Below are 23,932 nucleotides of genomic sequence, written 5' to 3' on the forward strand. Positions count from 1 at the left end.
AATGTAATAAAAAGCAGAGAAACCCCTCGTTCTGTCTGACTTTATTTAAAATATGAACAGTATGAAATGATCATTTGGAAGGATAATCGAGGGCTCGCTGTCATTGGTCCTCTGCTAACCAATCACAACGGAGCCCACGCATGACCGGTATAAACAGGAAGTGAGTGTAAATTCATTAACCTGCTCCTTCTCGAAGACCGATCGAGACCTGTTTTTAACCACCAACGAAACAAAAACAGGAGCATTATTTGGATAACTCACTCAATGACTTGCTTTAATTAAGGAAGAAGCAGTGACGATGTCCGAATGCAGGTAAGAGATGAATGTCGGGCTTTGAGAATTTAATAAATGGAGTTTTGCTGCGAGTGGACGGACTGTGAAGTTGTTGGGTGCCTGAGAGTTTTTAACTGCGTGTTTTTGCGGGGAGGGGGCTTGAAATGAAGAATTTATATCAAAATGTTTGTTGTTGCTTTTTATTCGCGTAAAAGCAATTAGGGCGGCATGTTATGTCATCAGTTAATTAACCTCGTGGACTAACGTGTCGCTAACATGTCAAAAAGGACAATTGGCCTCCATTGTGCCATATGTTGTCTAACCAGCGGTTCCAATGTTTATAAAAAGTTACATTTCACCATTAAAAGTAACTAAACATGATGTGATTAGCAGAGGGGCCTATGGTTTATGTTCTACTCGTGTGTAGTATATACTGTATGACTGTAACATGAATGTGGATTTTATTTTGTGAGATAATAGACACAAGTTACTAAAGAGCTACACTGAACATGAATATTTTACCACACGTATCATTGATTCTCTCATATTCTTTTTTGAGTTATGGGTTAGTTATGACCTGGAAAAGGAATGAAAACTATATTTTAACCAGATTTATTTTGGTTGAAAGTACATTCACTCAAGTACTGTACTTAAGCACAATTGTGACGTACTTTTACTTTGCTTGAGTACTTTCATTTTATGCTTATACTTGTACTCCTTTACATTTCAGAGTGAACGACAATAGACTACTTTTTACTCCACTGCAGTTATTTGATAGCTATAGTTGGGAGTTACTTTTCAGATTAAGATTTAATATATATCTAATCTGAAAAGTATAGTTTATTTTTATATATATATATTTATATATATATATATATATATTATTTTTACATCTTTATTAAGTACAATGCATTTTTAAAGATGAAACCAATGGTTCTCAGTCTTATTTTTCACCACAAAAAAATCTGTATTCAGTTGGAGTCCCTTGACATGTTTTAGATGTGTCCTTTAAACCTCAAAGATTGTTCCAATTAAATATCTGTTTGGGGCCCAACGACATAAAACGGTCTCTAATATCTTACAAAAAAAAAATCCAAAACATGAATATAGATGTGTGGATGACCATTTTTCTGTCGAATAAGTACTTTTACTTTTGATACTTAAAGCGCATTCTTGTGATTCTTATGTACTTTTACTTAAGTAGCATTTGCAATGCAGGATTTTTACCCTTTGTGGAGTATTTTTACATTGTTGTACTAATATTGTTACCTGGGTAAAAGATCCTTCTTCTCCAGCCCTTGATTACACTACTGACATATACAACCATGTAACGGCACCAGTGGTGTCAGTCAGTCTGAGCTATGTGAAGTTTTATCAGCCAGATGTGGGGGACAATAGTCCGCCTGCACTGAGATTCCTTCAGTCACAGGATGCAGTCATGTGGTTTCCCTCCTTACTTGCTGTCATGGGGAGTGATTGACTTTGCTGCGGTTAGCGATAATAACCCATCGGTTCCAGGGGGCAGATCCTCTCTGTTTTATCCTGTTGACTGTACTCTGCTGCATCGTCCTTCAGGGTCGCATGTCTTCGTATGTTGCTATGGCGATAAGGAGCAATCCGTCACGCTCGGTCTCGGTCGCCTTCGGTCGTCATGAACCCCAGCGCCGCCTCTGCTCGCTGTGAGGGCCGGTCCCCTGAAGATGAACCGATGGACGACTGGCTCTTCCTCTCCTCTGATTCTGCCTCACCCCCGAGCCCGGAGGTGAGCAGGAGCCAGGAGGTGAGCAGGAGCCAGGAGACGGAGGACAGGGGCCAGCTCAAATCCAAGTTGATCTCGGCGTGGAACAGTGTCAAATACGGTCTGTTGTCACCGCCCTCACGCCCTGACTGTTTTTCTATTGTCAGATCTGTGTGTTCCCTCTTGGTTCGCCAGATTAAAAAAACAGTTTTCTCTTTGCCCGTTCACACTTCAGGCTGGTCCTTGAAGCAGAAATCCAAATTCAGCAAGAGCTCCGCTGTGATCATGTTTGGACAATCCTACGAGCTCAGGGATCACGGTGAGGCCTTGAGCCGTGGGCCCTCGAATCCTCCTGAAATTCTTTGTGTGATTCTTAAAAGAAAGAGAGGAAGGGGATTTTAATTCAAGCTCTGCCACCGTTTTCAGATGAGAAGGAGCGTTTCCGCCGCTCCTTCGCGTCCCGCCTGTGGTTGACGTACAGACGGGGTTTCCCTCAGCTGGAGGGCTGCTCGCTGACCACCGACAGCGGCTGGGGTTGCGTTTTACGCACGGGGCAGATGCTGCTGGCTCAAGGCCTGCTCCTGCACCTGATGCCACCAGGTGACAGCACACACACACACACACACACACACACACACACACACACACTGCAATGATGTCGACCATCAAGCTCAAAAGCAGTATATTGTCCAATGATATCAGACACTATTCTTTGTGATTGGACAATCTAAGGGGCATCAAAGCTAGGCCTGTTAGCTTGTAGCAGGACTAGTTTATCTGGTGTTACTTTTTCCTCCATTATGATTCCATTTAGCTACTGTTGTACTTTGGTATTACAAACTCAATACGAAGATGTGTGACCGATATCATGTGTTTTAAAATTTGAGTGTATAGCTTTCTGTTATATGATGATTTTAATGTAAAGTGTAAAGAATGATGAAAAGCGCTCAATGAATAAAATGTATTATTATTATTAAGATGTTGCCATTGAAAAATGGCAATCATTTTTATTTTATTTTTTTCAATTACAGGAACCAGTCGGAAGAGTCTATAAATTAGCTTTAGCCAAAGCTAGCTGTGACTGCACTCCAGCTAGCCTCAACTGCTCTGAGTGCAGTCACTGCAGTTTGGCTTTTATGGCTGATTTGTCGAACTTATGCATTTTGTCATATTTATATGGCATCATGGAAACAACTAGTAGAATGTTTTTATTTTGAGTTTGGCCTCAAATATAAAGACAAGAAACAATTCGACAAAAATTGGCTAGTGAGGCGGGTGGACGCGCGGTGTGCTAGTTAGCTAATTTTTTGGGGATAAACACGTCTTTCAAATCCAGTGCTACTTTCCAAGCTACTGCAGCTATCATAGGGACCATAAATGAAAAAGTACTTTTATGTAGTTTGTTCCAACCTTCAATTATTTTTGCCCTCCGTGTCCCTTTCTGGTTTCCGCACATTCAAAATACACATCTGTTGTCTTATCTTAGCGACATTGACCCATACTCTCATTGCTGTATCTTTGCAGGTTGGACGTGGTCTGTGAGCCCCCATGCGGTCAAAGATGACATGGACCTGCCAGCGATTCGCCCCACAGACGGTGCGGATCGTGGACCGGATGCAAAGGAGCAGCCGAATGAGAGGGGTCGAAAACTGAGCTTGGGTTCCCTCCTGGACCGGCCCATGGAGGCTACGCACAGGAGGGTGGCGTCGTGGTTTGCGGACCATCCCACGGCCCCGTTCGGGATACACCAGCTGGTGGAGCTGGGCCAAAGCTCAGGGAAGAAGGCCGGCGACTGGTACGGACCATCCATCGCGGCACACATCCTCCGGTGAGACCCTAAGTCGACGGTCCAGTTATCCTGACCAACCTCTATCGAGATGAAACGAACGACCGACAGTAAAATCTTCTTTTTTTTTTTCCAGGAAAGCCGTGGCAGCATCAGCGGACCTTCCCAATCTAGTCGTGTACGTTGCACAAGATTGCACCAGTGAGTCATTTCTTCTATCCGTGTATTTGCTCTCCTCTCTGACGGGCATAGCAAATGCTGCTGTGCTCATAAACGGGCAGTTTCCCGCCAAAATAAAAGCAGCTGAGGGAAATGTGCTGTTTTTTTGAGCTGTAAATTGTTTGCCATGAGAAGGAGGACATGGGGAGTAACTCACTGCTGTTGGTGTTCTTTTAAACTCAAATTAACTGTTAATTCAGAAAGGTTGAAAGAATTCTCAAACCACGTGGACATGTCCTGTCTCTTGTCTCCTCCTCCCCGTGCGTTCAGTCTACTTGGAGGACGTGAAGAGGTTGTGTGAGCAGCCTTTCCCTCAGCCCTGGAAGTCTGTCATCATCCTGGTTCCCGTGCGACTCGGAGGACAAGATCTCAATCCCTCCTACATCACTTGTGTCAAAGTATGCCAACTATATTCAACGCAGCCCATGTAAAGTCTGTAAAGAGAGGGAGTCCTTTCTCTAAAGCAAGCAAACAACGAGTGACTTGCAAGTACAAAGAACAACAACCCATTCCTCGTTCTTTACAGAAACTCTTGACGTTACAATGCTGCATTGGAATCATTGGAGGAAAACCGAAGCACTCTTTGTTCTTCGTCGGCTTCCAGGGTATGTGCAGTGTCGTGCACATCATAATTGTGGTGCTCAGCTGTTGGATGTCAGTCCTTTCACGTTTTCTTTTCTGGCCCTGCTGTGCAAAAGATGACCATGTGCTGTACTTGGACCCTCACTACTGTCAGCCCACGGTGGATATAGCAAAGGAGAACTTTCCCTTGGAGGTATGAGGAACTCCCGTCTCATTTCTTCTTCTTTGGTTTCTGTTTTGTTTCCCATTCATAAATTACTTTCGCTCACCGTTTAGACGTCTTTGCTCTCTTACTAACTCGTTTTCACGCACTCTCAATTGCAACATCGGGTGTCCAGATGTTATTGTTGACTCAATGTGATGATTTTTATTTTTATTTTATCAAATTGAAATTTCTATCTTTCCAAAGTAATTGAGCCACTCCACAATCTTTCCATGAATTCCCTGGCAACTGCCGAAGTACCTGGTTTGGAATAACTGAAATAGATTTATGAAGTATTAATGTTCGATCGATTACATCCACATCATACCTTTTTATAGGGATACTTTCTCTCAATCTAAGGAGACCTTTTTCTGATGAGTATTTTTTTTTCTTTCTCTTCTCCGAACCGCGTCGCAGTCCTTTCACTGTAAATATCCCAGGAAAATGTCTTTCTCTCGCATGGACCCCAGCTGTACCATAGGATTCTACGCCAAAGGCCAAATGGACTTTGAATCACTCTGCACAGCTGTTAATGAGGTATGTGATTGGGATTTATTCATTCAACATTTGGCTTTAGGATTGTTTTGAGAAGGTTTGTGTCTGAATTTATTCAGTTGCAAACGTATGTTTCGAAAGTTGATGTCACTTTACAAAATGACAAATAAAGTGTGTGTTGTAGAACAGGTTTGGTTCATGCTCGGGTTTCTTTCTTGTCTCTTTTAGGCTCTCTCCATATCTGCAGAGACGTACCCCATGTTTATATTTGCAGAAGGAAAAAGTCAGGAGGAGGAAGGAGCCTACACGCCCCCAAACAACATCGCCTACATCCAGAGGAAGAACGAACGGAGAAGCGTGGACACGAGCAGCAGCATGGATGAGTTTGTTCTATTATGAACAGAAGCAGATAAAATCTGCCCTGAAGGGGCGTACAGTGATGATCAATGATCAAACACATCTCTATATATATTACAGTTAAGCTGTGTCGCAACTACTGAGTGTATGAACCAACAATGTCCTCAAAACACCCACAAGCAGTAAACCCAAGGGGCAATGAAGTGGCCAGGTATAAATATTGACACTACTTTTTTTTTATTGCTGTTTTGTGCTCATCTGTATTTATTGTTTTAAGAGAAGAACATTTCAATTAATATTCAATTGAAGGACTTTGAAGAATTACTTTCTTTTTATGTTTGCCTCCTCACACTGTTTGTGTTTATCAACAAAATCCAGGAGGTCATGTTTTTCTTTTCTCTTTTTTTAACTACGGTAAATAAATTCAAAATAATATAATTCAGTTGATAACAATACATTCATCCCGAGGGAGAAACTTGAGGCCGCTGTTGCTGCGAGACACACAGCCTCTCACTGTTTCATGTCATGTGATGCGCTGCCTTTGACTGGATTAGAAGATTGGATTCCTGTTAACATGTGACACACGCATGAGAAACGCAGTATGGCTTCACTGGAGAAGAAGTCTGATGTTGTGAATGCGCTGTCGAAGCAAAAAGAACAAAACGTACTGAAAATATGCTCAAAAGCTGGATTCTTTTTTTCTGCTGTCTTTTATCTGAATAAACGGTTTATCCAAGAAGGAAGAAACTCATTTGTATTTTCTGTATGCTGTCGTGAAAATATTTTAATGCTGTGCTGAGCTTTTCTGCCTAATGGAGGCCCTCAGTGGAGCCACTTTTCTGGTGACTGCAGGAAAAACAACGATTGCTGATTTGGGTTCGGTTGCCTTTTTTGGGGGGGTGAAGATGAAAGCAGGAACAGTGAAGTTGGCATAAGAGGAAACAGTGGTTCACAAGAGAGGGTGACCAGTTTCAGTCGGCCCACACCGAGCATGTCGTTCTGAGACCAACCGTTAAGTAACTCGTCCACAAACTGCCCTGATTCTGAAACCAGGAAAAGGGAAGTGTGGTTTTGCACATACAATTCATGAAAAGCAGGCGCATCGTAGACATCCAGGACCTTTTTACCAAAGCATATAGTCACTGAGGAGTATGTGCCCTTGTCCTGCAGCATATTATAAACATTGGCATCCTTTTTGGCCGGTGCAGCATTATGCCGAGTGTCACTTTTTTAGTGGTCTTTGTACGGGTTGCTCTTTGATTGGCAGCTATTGTCCCTCTCTGTCCTTGTATCCTTTTTTTTTGTGAGAATCATGAGGGTATTTGAAAAGAAAAGAAAATGCGAGGATTCAACAAAATCCTTAAATATCTCGTGATGTATGTGTAAATAAATAAATTGGCCTTGTGATTACAGAATGAGTGCAGCAGTAGGAAGTTGCATCCTGCCGCTTATACCTCGACAGCTGCAACAAATGCGTGTAAGCCCCAAAGGTAACCCCCCCCCCAAGGTCACCGCGAGACCTGCCGCACGGTGTCTTTGTCTTTTGCTGATTTTCCTTTCCACCATCACACTGTGAAGAGCTCCTCAGCATGGGGCCCTTTAGATTAAAGACACCCACACAGACCTGATCTCGCCTTCCTTAAGCTGACCAGTCACATGTCAATGGGCCTCCGACACGCTAATCATAAATTATTGTTTATCATGCAAAAACAACATTGATAAAAAACATGATGAAAATGGGCGTTGTAATATTTTGCACACTTGTGATGGAAATGCTAAACGATAGGTGTGTGTGTGTGTGTGTGTGTGTGTGTGTGTGTGTGCATGCGTGCATGCATATTGTTAATCATTTTGTAGAATATTTTTAAAAGCATTTAACTCCACCATCCGGGTAAATAAATCCATCCTAACGAACATGAAATTGGCCCCTTTTTTCTGGCTCATATCAAACAAGATTTGAGCGACTTATTAATCGATTACTCAATTATCTGATTGACTTCAATTGATTGATAACTATTTCGACACTCGATTTAAAGGAAGGGTAGACTGAATGGAACTGCTGTGGACAAAACAAGCATTTTGATGAAGGCTTTTGGGAACATTATGTTTATTTTACACCACATTTCAGATCAAACGAAGTGCTCATCAGATGAATCAATAAGGAAAATGAGTCACAGCCATGGTATTAAATAAATTGCTGGGTTTTAAGCACAATCACACAAATGCAGGCTGACAATAACGCGGTATACCGACAACTGTATGGTGTTTTGCCTCCCTCGCGCCATTAATATCTCGCGGCCTGATTAAGTTGGGGTGTTCTTGCACGTATTCGAGTGTTTCCACAGAGACATACAAGCGTGGTAATATGAGCATTCCTCCTCGTCTCTTCCACAAATACCCATCCCCCATCCTCCATTCCTGCCTGTTAACGCATCCCTCACTGGGCATGCGGGAAGTGAGCGAGACGGTGGATGGGGGGCGCTGCGGAGTCGCACAGGAGGCCGGTCTCTGCGATACAATCTACCAAGAGAGGGGGGTGAAGGAAAAAAACCAACTGGGTAGGTCGGTCTTTGTTTCTGGCTAGGAGGAAAAAACCGAGAGACGTTGCAACCGGAGAGGATTTAAACATCAGCGTTCACCATAAGGGTAAGTCAACTACGATTCGGTTATGAGTTCGAGAGAGTTTTGTCTGTGTTTCACGCCGCTGTGGAGAGGATACGTGCGCTTTTATACAGCGCTTTTTTGTTGAGAAAACGACGAGACCCGAAATTACAGTGCCGCTGCCGTGGCGCGACAGTGTGCAATGAATGAAAATTGTTTTTGGAAATGTGCTTAGAGCGGAGCACCGTGCCAAGGGTACGGGTGGCGCGTTGGATCAATCAGCCCCGGCGATGAGGGATGCTCTAACCTTCCGCACGTCGCCGCATCTCGAGAAACATCTCGAAAACAACACATTTTTTGTTCCCAATTGGCCTGTGCGAGCGTGGCCGGCTAGGCTAACCGGACTAGCTCGCTAGCATGCTAAGCACCGTCGGCAGCCAGCTTATGTTGTGGTATCAATACAGGCTTTTACCTAGCTAGCATGCTAGCCCCGGTCGGGCTGCTGTTCTTTGTCGCTTTTACCGAACACATATAGTGTCGTTTTACTGGCGAGCCGGCTCTCCGGCGAATACCGCTCGTCTCACGTTAAGTGAAACTGGGGGTTTAAACGATGAGCTTACCGTTTGTGAACGGACAAAGTGTAACGTTAACTATTAAGTCCTGCTAGGCCTGGCTAACACTGGTAAACCTACCCGTGCTAATACTAGCTATCTTAACTGTTATGTGATACAACGTGTTTGTAAATGTAAACACTGTAACAACCGGAATGGCGCGAAGTTTTTTACTTTGAAAAGCTGTTCTCTCTGTGACTTTCAGCGGCCGTCTGTGTCCGCAGCGGTTGTGTGTATTGTTGAACGGAGACGCGTCTACATCATTCTTTTGACCCATAAAGTGACAGTTTAGTTGACTTCTTGAACGTCCACCGTGTGTATGAAGCTCATCATTTGTATGTATGGCTTCATCTCTTTAGTCTCTTAACTTGTTGCTCCCAAATCAGATGTGTGGTATCAGTGTTGTGAATGATCTTCTTCCATTCAGCAACCGACCATCTGTTACTATTTGAGTTCTCAAAGGTTCATGATTGGATAAAGCACAGTGCACCCCACAACCTTATAAAAAAAAGTTGTGATTAGTTGTGGTTTGGAGGTTTTGGTTTAAGTTTGCACAACAGCAGATCTGCTATTTGAGTGTGGTTTACACGTGACAAAGCACCAAACAATACATCTTAACAAACACAACAGCATCATCACTTTTCCAAAATAGTTCTTCAACACGCTCGGAGGTTATAGAGAGCCGTTTCTCAGTACACTGTCCTGTACTGTTTGACTGCCTCATTTACGTATGATTGCGATTAACAGTGTGACTGTAATTTGAAAGAGTCGTCATGGTTGAGTTTTTCATATGTAAATATTACGGTGCATTGAGCTCGTTTGGGTTGCGGCGAGCCGGACCTCAGCAGGTCAAGCCCGACCGGGTCTGGTGAGTTTGTGCTTCGGAAAAAAGAAGCTCCCATGAGGGGTTTCATTATCTCCATTTTGCAGACTTTAATAATGTATTCAAACATTTTGTACATTGCTAAAATGATCAGAGTTGATTGTGTAGCTCAGTCTCCTCCATCATTTGGACTCGAACAACTACTGCACTGTAAATACATCGAAAAATATTCTGCGCCTTGATTCCTGTTGCCGTCTCTTCCTCACAGGGGTACTTTCTGCTGCCACACGTTCCCAGGTTCCCCTGAGAGATGTCCACTCCTGACCCCCCGATGGGAGGGACGCCTCGGCCGGGACCCTCCCCAGGCCCAGGGCCGTCTCCGGGAGGCATGATTGGCCCGAGCCCCGGTCCCTCTCCCGGCTCGGCCCACAGCATGATTGGGCCTAGCCCGGGACCTCCCGGATCTGGACACCCGCACCCTCCACAGGGACCCTCGGGATATCCTCAGGACAACATGCACCAGATGCACAAAGTAAAAAGCTGTTTATTTGTTTCCTCTTTGGTGGAAAATACACTAAGTTGATTCTGTAAGTTTTTGTGATTATGCAGTGAGAACTAACTTTTTTTACCTATTTATTTGCCTCCAATATAGCATTCAAAATGAATGTTCCAACCTCTCATCAAAATGCCTTTCATGTATGATGATCTTTTTAATCAGCCCATGGAAGCCATGCATGAGAAGGGGATGCCCGATGACCCCCGCTATGCTCAGATGAAGGGCATGACCATGAGACCAGGGGGGCACAGTGGGATGGGACCCCCTCCGAGCCCAATGGACCAACATTCCCAAGGTAACGTCACGCAACGTTGCGTCCTGAGTCGAAAGTTGTCGACAAATGAAACATGAGAAAATGTATTTCTCCTGCCAATGTGGTGTGGTCTGCAGTCTGCACGCTCCACGCGGGTTGCCAGTTTGAATCCTCAGATTACTTGAGTCGCTGTAGTCGTTGGAGAAAAGATTAGAATGGAGGATCAACTTTTTTTGTCTTCGAAAAACTCCGCACAGTCAGAGCGGATAACGCAGACGTACAGTTTCTGTGTGCGTTTGTGAACCCATCCAGCCGGTTTCTCTTCTTGTGCTGCTGCTGCTGCTCATTTGGCAGCATGAGCAGACAGCAGTAGGCAGGACAACGGGAGGGGCGGGGCTGAGGCGCTTCCCCTTTCAGACAACAACAAAGGCAGCTGCGTCTACAAAAAGCACACAGTCAGTAAGCAGACGAGGATAGGAAGTAAGAGACGCAGAAGAACACTGATGTGAACCACTGGTGGTGTGTTTGATATGTAGATGGTTCTGTGTTTAACGGAGGTAAAGAGTGTTTTGTTCAGTTGTTTCCTGGGCAGTCTTGAAAGAGAATAAAACTACATGTTACTTAGCTTATACTCGGTATCTTAACTTTTATTAAGGTCAAATCTGGCTGAGTTAACATAAATTGAAGCTTCTGAACCCGATTCATAACAGAGTTGTGTTCAGAATTGCATACGAACGTACTGCGTGCTACATACTCTGATCAGTGTGTACTGCTTACTGCCTACTAAATTAATGATGAAGTATTCCATTAGCAGCAGACCGTTCACACTGACGTAAACTCAAGCGATACGGCTTCTCTGTGTCACATGACCGTATCGACCACGCCGTTACCGGTCCGAGCTACCGTTGAATGGAAATTGTTAATCACAAATCAACATTACCTCTTCCTTTCAATATTTTCGGGGCGGTTGTGTATATCCACTCTACTCAGGCGTTGTTGTTAATCTCGTATAAATCTACACGCGAAGTCAATCGGAACGCACCTCGTACTAAATGTTACATCACACTTAGTGTGACGTTAGTGTGCGCTGTCTAACAGAGTAATGAATCATATCGCATACCCATCATGCATCTGTTCCGTGTTCCCCAGGTTACCCCTCTCCACTGGGAGGCTCAGAGCACGCACCCAGCCCTGTCCCAGCCAACGGCCCTCCCTCCGGCCCCATGATGCCCGGCGGTCCCGCCGGCCCCATGATGCCCGGCGGTCCCGCCGGCCCCATGATGCCCGGCGGTCCCCCCGGCCCCATGGAGGGCAGCGGGGACCCGAACCAGGGTCAACCTAACCGCGGGGGTCCCCAGGGTCCGGGCGGACCCAGCGTGGCAGGAGTTGGACCCGGCGGTGCAGCTGGTCCCGCGCCTTTCAACCAGAACCAGTTGCACCAACTCAGGGCTCAGATTATGGCCTACAAGATGCTGGCCCGCAGTCAGCCCTTACCGGACCACCTGCAGATGGCCGTGCAGGGGAAGAGGCCCATGCCGGGGATGCAGCAACCGCCGATGCCCAACATGCCGCCCTCCACGGGGCCTGGTGTTGGGCCTGGAGTTGTTCCTGGACCCGCTCAGGCCAACTACAACCGACCACACGGTGAGTTAAGTTGGGCCCACAGGAAGCCGGTTTAGTGTGTTTTTGTAACGTCCCTTTTGACAAACTGATGTCCAAGCATGAGCTTTGAACAAAGAAAGCAGAATGTGTGATAGCTCAGCAGAGACACCCGGTGGCTGAAAGTGAATTCATTATTTGTCAGCTTTCATAACATTCACTAAATGAAATTGTTCTTCTTGTGTTAGGCATGGTAGGTCCTAATATGGTGCCTCCTGGCCATGCAGGAGTCTCCCCCGGTATGCAAGGCCCGCCTACCAACGGACCCCCTAAATCATGGCCTGAAGGTAAACTTAGTCTTGCAGCTGAACTCCGTCATCACGTTGCGTGTTTCACATGCACACGTGGCAGAATCTGACCTCTCCTGACTCCTCTCCTCCAGGACCAATGGTGAATGCCGCGGCCCCCTCCAACCCTCCACAGAAGCTGATCCCACCTCAGCCCACCGGCAGACCCTCTCCCGCTCCCCCCTCCGTCCCCCCCGCCGCCTCCCCGGTGATGCCCCCTCAGACGCACTCCCCGGGTCAGCCCGCTCAGCCCCCTCCCATGATGCTCCACCAGAAGCAGAACCGCATATCCCCCATCCAAAAGCCCCGCGGGCTGGACCCGGTGGAGGTCCTCCAGGAGAGAGAGTACAGGTGAGGACACGGTGTGGGCGAAACGCAGCACTGAAGTGTGCAATGTATATTCCTTTCTAACATGGTATTTGAACTTAAACACTCAAAATACATTTAAAAACCACAATTTCATGAATTTTACATGAATCTATGTATTCCACAGGCTACAGGCCCGTATTGCTAACCGTATCCAGGAGCTGGAGAACCTGCCTGGCTCTCTAGCCGGTGACCTGCGCACCAAGGCCACCATCGAGCTCAAGGCCCTGAGGCTGCTTAACTTCCAGAGACAGGTAGCCAAGAAACGCTTCAAGTGCAGCCAACTGCAGCACATATTGAACCCTCCGTTCCCAGGTGGAGAAGACGCAGTGTTCAATGCGACTCCTTTTTGTTGTGCCCACAGCTGCGTCAGGAGGTGGTGGTCTGCATGCGCCGGGACACCGCTTTAGAAACGGCCCTCAACGCCAAAGCCTACAAGCGCAGCAAACGGCAGTCGCTGCGCGAAGCCCGCATCACCGAGAAGCTTGAGAAACAGCAGAAGATCGAACAGGAAAGGAAACGTCGGCAGAAACACCAGGTACGCCTCGGGGAGAAGACTTCTGTGGGTGGGAGCGGTTTAAAGGGCAGAGCGGCTCATTTGTCCGTCTGTATGAATATTCCAGATTGTATCCAATTAAACCTCCTGTTTTCGGGGCATGTTTTTTTATTGTCTAGTTGTGACTTGTGTCAGTTTTCCCCAGAACAGATTTATCCAAGACAGCAGGAGAAAAAAAACATATTTCTCAACAGAGCAAAAAGTGAAAATGAATGAAATTTATTTATAGAGCGCTTTTCACAGACATGACATCACAAAGTGCTTAACAGCAGAAATTGAAAAGCATAAAAAACCACAATGTGACCCTAGGGTCAATAAATTACATACAGAATAAAATTAAATAAAATTAAAAAAAATAATAAAATTTAAAACATATTTTAAGAGCAGGTCTAGGACATGGGTTTTTACTCAAACGCCAGCCTAAAAAGGTGTGTTTTGAGCTGGTTCTTAAAAGTATTCACCGTATCTGAAAACGGAAGTTTAAAGAGGAAACAAAAAAAAAAAAGGGACAATAGGTTTCTATTCACTGTTGTTTGTCAAATAATATAACTGCTGTGGCTTTGTGTGTCCTTTCCGTTGACAGGAATACCTCAACAGCATCCTGCAGCACGCCAAGGATTTCAAGGAGTACCACCGCTCCATCACCGCGAAGCTCCAGAAGGCCACCAAGGCCGTCGCCACCTACCATGCCAACACCGAGCGCGAGCAGAAGAAGGAGAACGAGCGCATCGAGAAGGAGAGAATGCGGAGGCTGATGGTGAGACTCAAAACAAATAAATCTATCAAGGAGACACACACACGCACGCGCTTGTTTTCGCTGTGGACAGTTTCAGGAATATCTAGATGTTGTAGTTTTAGCGGGTGTGTTCATTGTTTGATCCCCCCCCCCCCCCCAGGCTGAAGATGAAGAAGGCTACCGTAAACTTATCGACCAGAAGAAAGACAAGCGTCTGGCCTACCTGCTGCAGCAGACGGACGAGTACGTGGCCAACCTCACCGACCTGGTGCGCGCCCACAAAGCCGTGCAAGCCCTCAGAGAGAAGAAGAAGAAGAAGAAAAAGAAGGTGAACGTTTACAACATGCAGGCGTGCATTTAATGCATTTAAATAGGTTTTTTTTTTTTATCCATGTACATTTTTTTAATGTTTGTAATTTGTTTTCCCCCCAGAAGCCGGTGACTATGGAGGGTGGTGGCCTGGGACCTGATGGAGAGGTGAGGACCACGTCTACTTGAATAAGAGGTTTATAATCCTAATGATCTACCTGACGTGGTTTTATTTACTCCAGCGTTGATGTTTTGTCTCCTCGCAGCCTTTAGATGAGACCAGTCAAATGAGCGACCTGCCGGTGAGGGTGGTCCACATGGACAGTGGGAAGGTCCTAGCCGGGATGGAAGCGCCGAAGGCCGGCCAGCTGGAGGCCTGGCTGGAAATGAACCCGGGGTCAGTGTCAAGTCTACCCTCGCTAATAGCTTTAGCGAGGGATATATATATATATATATATATATATATTTTTTTTTTTTCACTGATTTGTTGAATTCAGTGGCAAATGGTGAAAGACGTAAACCTGTCGTGTCTCCGTGAATGTTTTTCACCGTGTCAAACAAATGTTGTTCCTCTCTCGCAGATACGAAGTAGCGCCGCGCTCAGACAGCGAAGAAAGCGGGTCAGAAGAAGAAGAAGACGACGAGGAGGAGGAGGAGGTGTGTGCCACCGGGATCTCTACGCCAAAGCAAAATGGTCACTTTGTGATTTCTGGCAAACAGTTTTCTAAACTTTCCCCCTCCCTCCCTTTTCTTTTTTGCATCAGGAGGAAGAAGAGGTGCTACCTCATTCCTCTTTAGCTCCATTAGAGGAGAAGAAGAAGATTCCCGACCCTGACAGCGCAGAAGCCGGTGAAGTGGATGTCCTGCATTTCATCGAGTAAGATGGAACCACTGAGATGTTGGTGTTATTAAATCTTTTATGCCTTTTGGGTCATCCACAAAGACTTCTTTAGGGCATTTATATGTTAACGTTTTTTAAATCTAGTTGTTGCCAAAACCTCACTGTATTTCCCGTCTCCTTCCACCAGACACGGCAAGCAGGACGTGGACGACGAGTACGGCAATGCGAGTTTCAACCGAGGCCTGCAGTCGTACTACGCCGTGGCCCACGCCGTCACCGAGAAGGTGGACAAGCAGTCCACGCTGCTGATCAACGGGGAGCTCAAGCAATATCAGGTACGCAGCCCGAGAACACGCCGCACAGAGTAGAAGAAGCCATCTCCGTTCGGTGAGCCGAGCCAAAGCCAACGCTGAGCCGTTTCTCCTGTGCAGGTCAAAGGCTTGGAGTGGCTGGTGTCGCTTTACAACAACAACTTGAATGGCATCCTGGCGGATGAGATGGGTCTGGGCAAAACCATCCAGACCATCGCCCTCATCACTTACCTCATGGAGATGAAGCGCCTCAACGGGCCCTTCCTCATCATCGTACCTCTCTCGTAAGCTCCTCCCCCCTCGGCTCCATCTGTGAAATCACAAGACGCGCTCTTACAGAAAGGTGCGCGAGTTGTGTTCTTATGTTCACCTTTTTGTCTGTTTCTGTCTTTTGTTTTCAGAACTCTATCAAACTGGGTCTACGAGTTTGATAAGTGGGCCCCATCTGTTGTGAAAATCTCCTACAAGGTCAGTCCCTTGACAAAAAGAGTTTAAAAGCAGAGGTTAATGACGCGTTCAATCATCTGTGTTGATTTATTTTGTGTGCTTTTTGTCGTCGAACATAACTTGAAGGCAATTGCGTTCCTTTCCAGGGGTCTCCAGCTGCTCGCCGTGCGTTCGTTCCCATCTTGCGCAGCGGCAAGTTCAACGTGCTGCTCACCACGTACGAGTACATTATCAAAGACAAGCAGGTGCTAGCAAAGGTAAGGGAGCAACCCTCCGAACTGGTTTTAAAGTCGCATGCAAGAGAATGAAAAATGTCCCTCTAACTCCCACGTTTCCTCCCAAAGCTTCGCTGGAAGTACATGATCGTGGACGAGGGCCATCGTATGAAGAACCACCACTGTAAGCTGACCCAGGTGCTGAACACTCACTACTTGGCCCCGCGCCGCGTGCTGCTCACCGGCACTCCGCTGCAGAACAAGCTGCCCGAGCTCTGGGCCCTGCTCAACTTCCTCCTGCCCACCATCTTCAAGAGCTGCACCACGTTCGAGCAGTGGTTCAACGCCCCCTTCGCCATGACCGGAGAAAAGGTGGGTGGCGGTCGGGTGCGGCGTTGCGTGGTGTTTTCACAAAGACCTCCACGTAACCGTGAGCTGAATGTTGTCGTTGTCTCTTTCGGTCCCCTCCAGGTTGACCTGAACGAAGAGGAGACCATTCTGATCATTCGACGTCTACACAAAGTGCTCAGGCCGTTCCTGCTGCGCCGACTCAAGAAGGAAGTCGAGGCTCAGCTGCCCGAGAAGGTCAGCTTGTTCGCGCTCGTTGAGATGCCGTTTCATTCCTTCATGAATGTTTAAGCTCAACATCAGTGGGTTTTTTTTAATCAAATAATTGATGTTTAAAATCTTTTCTTCCGTCGTCGCTGGTTCGTAGGTGGAGTACGTGATTAAGTGCGACATGTCGGCCCTGCAGAGGGTTCTGTACAGACACATGCAGGCCAAGGGAGTGTTGCTCACAGACGGGTCAGAAAAGGACAAGAAGGTAAGAAGGCGACGACTTTTTACATTTCATCGGTGAAAACATCATTTTGTCTGCGTTTTAGTATTGTACCAAGAAGTTCAGCTCATTTGAATGCCTAAACGAAACTAAGAAGCTCTCTCCTCTTCTACATGTTCTAGGGTAAAGGTGGCACGAAGACCCTGATGAACACTATCATGCAACTGAGAAAGATCTGCAACCACCCCTACATGTTCCAGCACATTGAGGTAAAGAAACAGAGGCTCCAACCTGAACGCACTGGGAGAGTAGAAACGGCTGCAGATGGAATGAACGTGACCGGTTTTTATTTTTACAGGAGTCTTTCTCCGAGCATCTCGGCTTCACCGGCGGGACCGTGGGCGGGTACGTAAAGCTTGAACTTGTGTGTTTGCGCTACACGTGTGAGGGTAAATATATGTCGCACACTGCCTGCTCATGTTTCTCCCTCCTGCCTGCTCCAGAGCTGAACTGTACCGCGCCTCTGGGAAGTTTGAGCTGCTGGACCGCATCCTGCCCAAGCTGAATGCCACCAACCACAAAGTGCTGCTCTTCTGTCAAATGACCACCCTCATGACCATCATGGAGGACTACTTTGCCTACCGAGGCTTCAAGTACCTGCGTCTGGACGGTGAGACATCCGCTCAGGTGTTTGTGGGCCTCATCGTGTTAGTCCTCAGTCGAGGACTCTCTTCCTGTGCACTCTTTAACAATCCTTGTCCTCCTCGCACAGGAACCACCAAGGCGGAGGACCGCGGCATGCTGCTGAAGACATTCAATGACCCGGCCTCAACGTACTTTGTGTTCCTGCTCAGCACCAGGGCCGGAGGCCTGGGCCTCAACCTGCAGTCTGCTGACACGGTCGTCATCTATGACAGCGACTGGAACCCACATCAGGTACGCCGACGCACATGCATCTGGTCATCAGTGCAATATGGCTTATAAATAAGCTCTGTGCTTTCAGGCTATGCCATATTTATATCACTGTTTCAACCATTTGATGCGTATGATGATTAATCTGATAAACTAATCTGAGAGGGAACACAGCTCAGTGTGTGAGTGTTGTCTGAATTCAATTTGTCTCTAAAATACAGTTTGCAGGTGGTAGTTTTTTATATTTTAGTCATTATTTAATATTTATTGATTTTGTTTGATATATTTGTGTATTTTTATTTATTCATTATTGACTGACTGGGAGACTACGATTGAAAACTTCAATGTTGTGGAGACGTTGTCGGCCAACGCAACTGTTGTATATCAAACGCACAGAATGAAATTTCCTCAATTTCCAGTGAAATTGAGGTTCACTGGAAGGTCATCTCTTACCGTAATTCCTGGTATACACGCGTATATATGCCAAACCCATTCCGATGTGGGGTTAGGGTTACGTACAGTTGGATCAAGGCCAACGGGCTGAAAGAGTTATTCATATGTGAAGAGGGGAACTTTAGCACAGTCTTCAACCGTAAAAAACAATCTGAAACGGTGAGTTGTGGGGATGCCGGGTTCAACATGTCACCCAATAGTAAAGCAGAAGATGAGTCCATAGCACCTAAGCTGTTGGCTTTCTCTGATATCTCCCTCAGCATCTCAGGGTTAATTACTCATTTCTGTATCATTCCGTCTAAACTAACCACCATGTGCGTACCCCCCCTACAGGACCTGCAGGCCCAGGACCGAGCCCACCGCATCGGTCAGCAGAACGAGGTGCGCGTGCTCCGCCTCTGCACCGTCAACAGCGTGGAGGAGAAGATCCTGGCGGCGGCCAAGTACAAGCTGAACGTGGACCAGAAGGTCATCCAGGCCGGCATGTTCGACCAGAAGTCCTCTGGCTGTGAGCGCCGGGCCTTCTTGCAGGCCATCCTGGAGCACGAGGAGCAGGACGAGGTCGGGGCTCAAGAAGGCTGCCGACCTCGGGGGACGTGGGTGAGTGAAATCCGAACCTGTTGCGCTGTACCTCACCCGCCCACTCTCTTTCTCTCTTCTCCCATCTCTTCTTTATTTTCCTCTTTTCTTGGGATTTGTGAGCTTTTTTTCATCAATACAGACTTCTCTTCTAGCGTTTCCCTTTTGTCTCTTTTGTCCCTTTTCTCTGCTGTTTTTCCCTTTTTTCCTTCTTAATCGCAACATTCAAATGGAGTTCTACTGATAACTGCTATTTACACTCGTACGTATCGTAGAAAGTAATATGTATTGATTCATTTTTTATTTCATTAGTTCTATAAAGTGGCTCTGAGGTGCCACAGAGATCTAACCTTAGTCTCCTGTTGTTCACTTTTTGTCTTATTTGTCCGCAGGAGGAAGACGAAGTGCCCGATGATGAAACGGTCAATCAGATGATCGCCAGAAGTGAAGAGGAGTTTGAACTGTTCATGGTTAATCCCACTTCCTTGTCCATTTAAAAAAGAAAAAAAATACTTTTTAACTTCATGATCTGAATCCACTCATCGTTTTTTGTCGTTGTTTGTGTTCATTCCAGCGCATGGATCTAGACAGGCGCCGCGAGGACGCCCGCAACCCTAAGAGGAAACCCCGTCTGATGGAGGAGATCGACATGCCCAGCTGGATTTTGAAAGATGACGCCGAGGTCGAGAGGCTAACTTGCGAGGAGGAGGAGGAGAAGCTGTTCGGCAGAGGATCCCGCCAGCGTAAGGAGGTGGACTACAGCGACTCGCTCACTGAGAAGCAGTGGCTCAAGGTGAGACGTCGTCACGTTCAGTTGTTCCGAAAGATTTTTACTTTGCGTCTTCAGAGCATTCTAATTCCTCCTCCCCCGCAGGCCATAGAGGAGGGAAATCTAGAGGACATCGAAGAGGAGGTGCGCCACAAAAAGACGACCAGAAAGCGCAAGAGGGACCGCGACCACCACGACGGCGGCCCGGCCACGCCCAGCTCCAGCAGCGGCCGCGGGCGGGACAAGGACGCGGAGGTGAAGAAGGCGAAGAAGCGCGGCCGCCCGCCCGCCGAGAAGCTCTCCCCCAACCCCTCGTCCCTCACGAAGAAGATGAAGAAGATCGTCGACGCCGTCATCAAATACAAGGACGGGTGAGGACGGCAGCGTAGATCCTCAAGCATGCTAGAATGTGACCGCACTGAGAGGTTACCTCTGTGTCGGAAATAATATTTATGTAATCTGAAGAAAAGAAGCGTCATTTCAGTGATAGCTTTAGATTCAGCATTGACTAACGGTGACGCATACTAAGAGACCTTGCCGCCTTGTTTCAGCAGTAACGGGCGACAGCTGAGCGAAGTCTTCATCCAGCTGCCCTCTCGCAAGGAGCTGCCCGAGTACTACGAGCTCATCCGCAAACCAGTGGACTTCAGAAAGATCAAGGTGAGAAGGAACTCACTGCACTGATGCCAACGTCAAGCAGTGAAAGTAGTGTAAATATGGTGTACAGTTGTTGATTATTTTTGGTGTCTAAAAACCACCCCGTCCACAGCGTTGCGTTACTTTGTGTCCGTGCGGTAACTTCTGTCTGTTTCTCCAAACTGGGGGCGTTCCGACCAGTATCCCCTGTAGGTGATACACCGACTATGCATGAGTGCCTCATACAACGCCACTTATCCAGACTGTCCCTTTAAGAATGTGTACAGCTGTTCCTCTGTGCTGTACCTTCCGTTTGTCTGACGGCTGCCTTCCTTCGTCCCCATCCCGCCACCAGGAGAGGATCCGGAGCCACAAGTACCGCAGCCTGAACGACCTGGAGAAGGACGTGATGCTGCTGTGTCAAAATGCCCAGACTTTCAACCTGGAGGGGTCTCTGGTGAGTTAAGCCACAAGCGCACACACTCACCACTGTTTAATATATCTGAGTCAATTAAACGTCTGCAGAAGGTTTCTCAGTCAAAATAAGTGCAAGAGGGGAGTAAGCTGAACCTCAATGTTGGAGTAATCTCTTTGTGTACCTCTATCAGATCTATGAGGACTCCATTGTGCTGCAGTCCGTCTTCACCAGCGTGAGACAGAAGATTGAGAAGGAGGACGAGAGCGAAGGAGAGGAAAGTGAGGAGGAGGAGGACGACCTAGACGAAGGCTCCGAGTCTGAATGTAAGTATCTGAAACGGAAGTGTTTCACACACCGAACACCGGAGCGTTGACGCAGTAGGCCGGGGGAGGCGCATTGAACGCGACCGTGTTTGTGATCTTTTTTGGGTTTTTTTTTTTTGCTTTCTGTCAGCGCGTTCGGTGAAAGTGAAGATTAAGCTGAGCCGGAAAGAAAAGGGAGACCGAGGGGGAAAAGGAACACGACGGAGGGGCCGCGGTGCCCGGGCTAAACCTGTGGTGAGCGACGATGACAGCGAGGAGGAACAGGAAGAGGTGAGACGAGACGTTCCAACACAGGCGCAACAGCCCACTGAGAGGCAAACGCTGACAGTGACAGTGATGCTCCCTTTGCCTTTTCGTGTGATGATGTAAATATAGAGCTGAATGAAAGCTAGCGCTCCGTGTTAAATACAGCTATTTGGTATCATATCAATAACTTCTTTATAGACCATAAATTAGATTGTGATATTTAAACGTGTCGCAGTGCGAGCGGACACTACGCTCTCGTGTACTTCTGCGAGATAACGTAAGTGAATCTGTGTTTCAGGAGCGTTCGGCCAGCGGCAGCGAGGAGGATTGAAGTGAACCCATTGGACCAACGGCCTACTGAGCCCCTTGACTGGACTTTATATATTTTACTTAGATACAGCAGGGAGACAGTCGGTGGCTTAGTTTTACTAGATGAGCGGATTTTTAGTGAGACAATTGTATCCTCATTAAAGGTATACCATTAATTGAAAAAAGACACGAAATATGAAAGCTATGAACCATTCACTTCCATATTTAAACCATTTCCCCTGTATGAATAGAAGTGTCTCTTTGCCTTTTTTTTGTTTTCTCCTGCAAGTGGAAAATTGACAGAGCCTGAATTATAGACTGATCGTGGGCCATACAGACAGCTAACTGTTTTTTTTAAGTGGTATTCATTTAGTTGTCTTTTTTACTTTAAGACAAAGCGTACATGTGAACCAGGAGTCACTGCGTTCCCTGAAGTCCTTTTTTTTTCTTTTTTTTGAATGCATGTCGTGCGTGTCTGTGGAAAAGCACCTGGGTGTGTCTTCACTATTATCTCTGTGTTTAATTTAAGACTACAAGCGGGATCACGGTGCATCCCGCCTTACAGCCCCTCCCTGTCAGGTTGTGTATGTAAAGGGGAGGAAGGGATTGGACCATTTTCTCGTGTCGGTGTCACTGGATTCCAAAAAGTACAATAAAGGCATCTCATAATTAAAGCTGCTCTTCGCTTTTGTTTGCCACCAAAACAGAAACTGCACCCTGACACAGTTGCTTGCACTGCACTCATCACATCTGTACACTAGATGGGCTCCTGGGAACATGCAGCTGCTTGTTTACTCTGCTACCATCATTTTCTTTCAGTCGGTGTCATGTTTCAGGTCGTAGTAAATGGTTTTCAGTGGAGTCACATTCATTTTTCACTTTTGCTACTGGTTCCTGTTGTATTTATTTTGGTTTGGGCTGTGATGGGTATCTTCATACGGTATATATTTGGACATACCCATACACTGTGTATAAGTACCCCCAAAGCTCTGTCAAAAAAACTCAAGTAAAGCTACATCATCAGTGTGCTCCAAATGTGTTCATTTGAATTGAATATTTTTTTTAAATAACTATTTAACTCAACAGAACTCTGTTTTTATAATGTGACTGACATATTACAGACTAAATCAGTGCATCTACTTTCCAAAGACGGTAATCCAGTATTCACGACACTTTTTCTTTTTGATTTAGTCATAAACCTGAACTGTACCGGTATGTTTTGGTGACGTTCTCCTCTATGCTACACGCAGGCTAGTTGTTTCTCTGTTTGAACAGGGCATATATTATCTACCTTTAGTGAACTGTTTCAACCATTTATACAATGTTACTTTTAGCTCACTGCGTCCAGCACCAAATCGATTACTTTTAAGCAAACTAGTTTAGAGGCCTTCACATTACTTTAAGCTAACGTTATCTATTCCAGGGATTCCCAAAGTGGGGTGCGCGAGCTGCCTCTAGGGGGTGCGCGAGAGGAAAAGTGTAATGGCGGTCTGATGGTGTAATAATATTAAATATAAAAAAAAAATGTAATTTTAATTTAAAAACTGTCAGGTGGGACATCTGAAGCTATCAGTCGTAAAAGAGGAGAGAGAGAGAGAGAGAGAGAGAGAGGGGAATCGGAGACGAGGGGAACGGAGAGGTGCGTTGGGGAGAGACCGGGAGAAGAAATCGAGTCAGAGGAAGATGAGACGGAGGAGACCGAAAAGGAGGAAGGGATAGCACAGACAAATCGGGAGCACATCGGCCCATCGCGGAGTCAAGGTGAAAAAAGAGGAAACGAGGGTGAGCATCGGACTGGGAAAAAAAGAGGAAATATGATGAAAAGTATCTGTGTCTGGGCTTCACTTGGATTGGCAACGCAGATTGCCCAAAGCCACAGTGCGTGGTGTGCAGTGAGGTTCTGGCTAACAGTCTGAAGCTCTTATTTACGTCGCCACCTGAACACCAAGCATGCCAGTGCAAGTCAAAAGCCCCTTACATTGTTTATATATCGAAATTGGAGGAGTTACAAAACAGCCAAAAACAACTGGAGTCCCATTCATGTGTTGGGTCTATAAATGACGCACTACGGGCTTCATATCTGGTTACAGAATAGCGAGAAAGGGGCTACCGCACACAATCGCCGAAGACGTGAGCTTGCCAGCTGCCAGAGAGATGGTGGAATGTATGATTGGGGAGAAAGAAGCAAAAGAGTTGGACATGATCCCGGTGTCCAACAACACTGTGTCGCCGCATCGATGCTTTGTCCGAAGACATCCTGGCTACATTAGTCGCTCATTAATTGTA

At 46.5% G+C, this 23,932-nt stretch overlaps 2 protein-coding genes across 7 annotated transcripts; both read left to right on the plus strand.

The window, feature by feature from the left end:
• Positions 1-191: 191 nt before the first annotated feature.
• LOC306787547 (cysteine protease atg4da-like) lies at positions 192-6,372 on the plus strand. Of its 2 annotated transcripts, XM_079282719.1 has the most exons (11): positions 192-312; positions 1,849-2,132; positions 2,247-2,330; positions 2,438-2,611; positions 3,536-3,839; positions 3,934-3,998; positions 4,287-4,414; positions 4,543-4,621; positions 4,715-4,791; positions 5,218-5,337; positions 5,524-6,372. In XM_079282719.1, exons 2-11 carry the CDS (start codon positions 1,925-1,927, stop codon positions 5,692-5,694), a joined length of 1,410 nt encoding a protein of 469 aa, XP_079138845.1. In that variant the 5' UTR covers positions 192-312; positions 1,849-1,924; the 3' UTR covers positions 5,695-6,372. The 2 variants fall into 2 exon arrangements, with proteins under 2 accessions (XP_079138845.1, XP_079138844.1); XM_079282718.1 differs by having other exon boundaries at positions 4,543-4,791.
• A 1,804-nt stretch (positions 6,373-8,176) lies between these two features.
• smarca4a (SWI/SNF related BAF chromatin remodeling complex subunit ATPase 4a) lies at positions 8,177-22,301 on the plus strand. 5 transcript variants are annotated; one of them, XM_079281633.1, is made up of 34 exons: positions 8,177-8,298; positions 9,956-10,219; positions 10,406-10,538; positions 11,646-12,140; positions 12,344-12,442; positions 12,538-12,793; positions 12,936-13,062; positions 13,173-13,346; positions 13,948-14,121; positions 14,261-14,428; positions 14,533-14,577; positions 14,676-14,806; positions 14,991-15,066; positions 15,174-15,286; positions 15,438-15,585; positions 15,682-15,845; positions 15,963-16,029; positions 16,155-16,265; positions 16,353-16,595; positions 16,695-16,808; positions 16,939-17,046; positions 17,184-17,270; positions 17,360-17,406; positions 17,505-17,671; positions 17,774-17,937; positions 18,700-18,966; positions 19,338-19,415; positions 19,520-19,738; positions 19,820-20,085; positions 20,266-20,374; positions 20,706-20,807; positions 20,959-21,091; positions 21,222-21,361; positions 21,636-22,301. In XM_079281633.1, the coding sequence occupies exons 2-34, from the start codon at positions 9,998-10,000 to the stop codon at positions 21,666-21,668; spliced, it is 4,980 nt and encodes a 1,659-aa protein (XP_079137759.1). In that variant the 5' UTR covers positions 8,177-8,298; positions 9,956-9,997; the 3' UTR covers positions 21,669-22,301. The 5 variants fall into 5 exon arrangements, with proteins under 5 accessions (XP_079137759.1, XP_079137755.1, XP_079137758.1 ...); XM_079281629.1 differs by having other exon boundaries at positions 19,520-20,085; XM_079281632.1 differs by having other exon boundaries at positions 15,177-15,286; positions 19,520-20,085.
• The last annotated feature ends 1,631 nt before the right edge of the window (positions 22,302-23,932 follow it).

The sequence above is a fragment of the Melanostigma gelatinosum genome (genome assembly GCF_949748355.1).
Source record: "Melanostigma gelatinosum genome assembly, chromosome: 13".
Lineage (NCBI taxonomy): Eukaryota > Metazoa > Chordata > Actinopteri > Perciformes > Zoarcidae > Melanostigma > Melanostigma gelatinosum.

Coding starts and splice junctions, on each gene's coding strand:
- LOC306787547 (XM_079282718.1), top strand. CDS start 1,925: ATGAACCCCAGCGCCGCCTCTGCTCGCTGTGAGGGCCGGTCCCCTGAA. Junction 2,133..2,246: donor GTGGAACAGTGTCAAATACG/GTCTGTTGTCAC, acceptor TTCACACTTCAG/GCTGGTCCTTGAAGCAGAAA. Junction 5,338..5,523: donor TCTGCACAGCTGTTAATGAG/GTATGTGATTGG, acceptor TGTCTCTTTTAG/GCTCTCTCCATATCTGCAGA.
- smarca4a (XM_079281629.1), top strand. CDS start 9,998: ATGTCCACTCCTGACCCCCCGATGGGAGGGACGCCTCGGCCGGGACCC. Junction 15,067..15,173: donor ACGACGAGGAGGAGGAGGAG/GTGTGTGCCACC, acceptor TTTTTGCATCAG/GAGGAAGAAGAGGTGCTACC. Junction 16,596..16,694: donor TCGCCATGACCGGAGAAAAG/GTGGGTGGCGGT, acceptor GGTCCCCTCCAG/GTTGACCTGAACGAAGAGGA.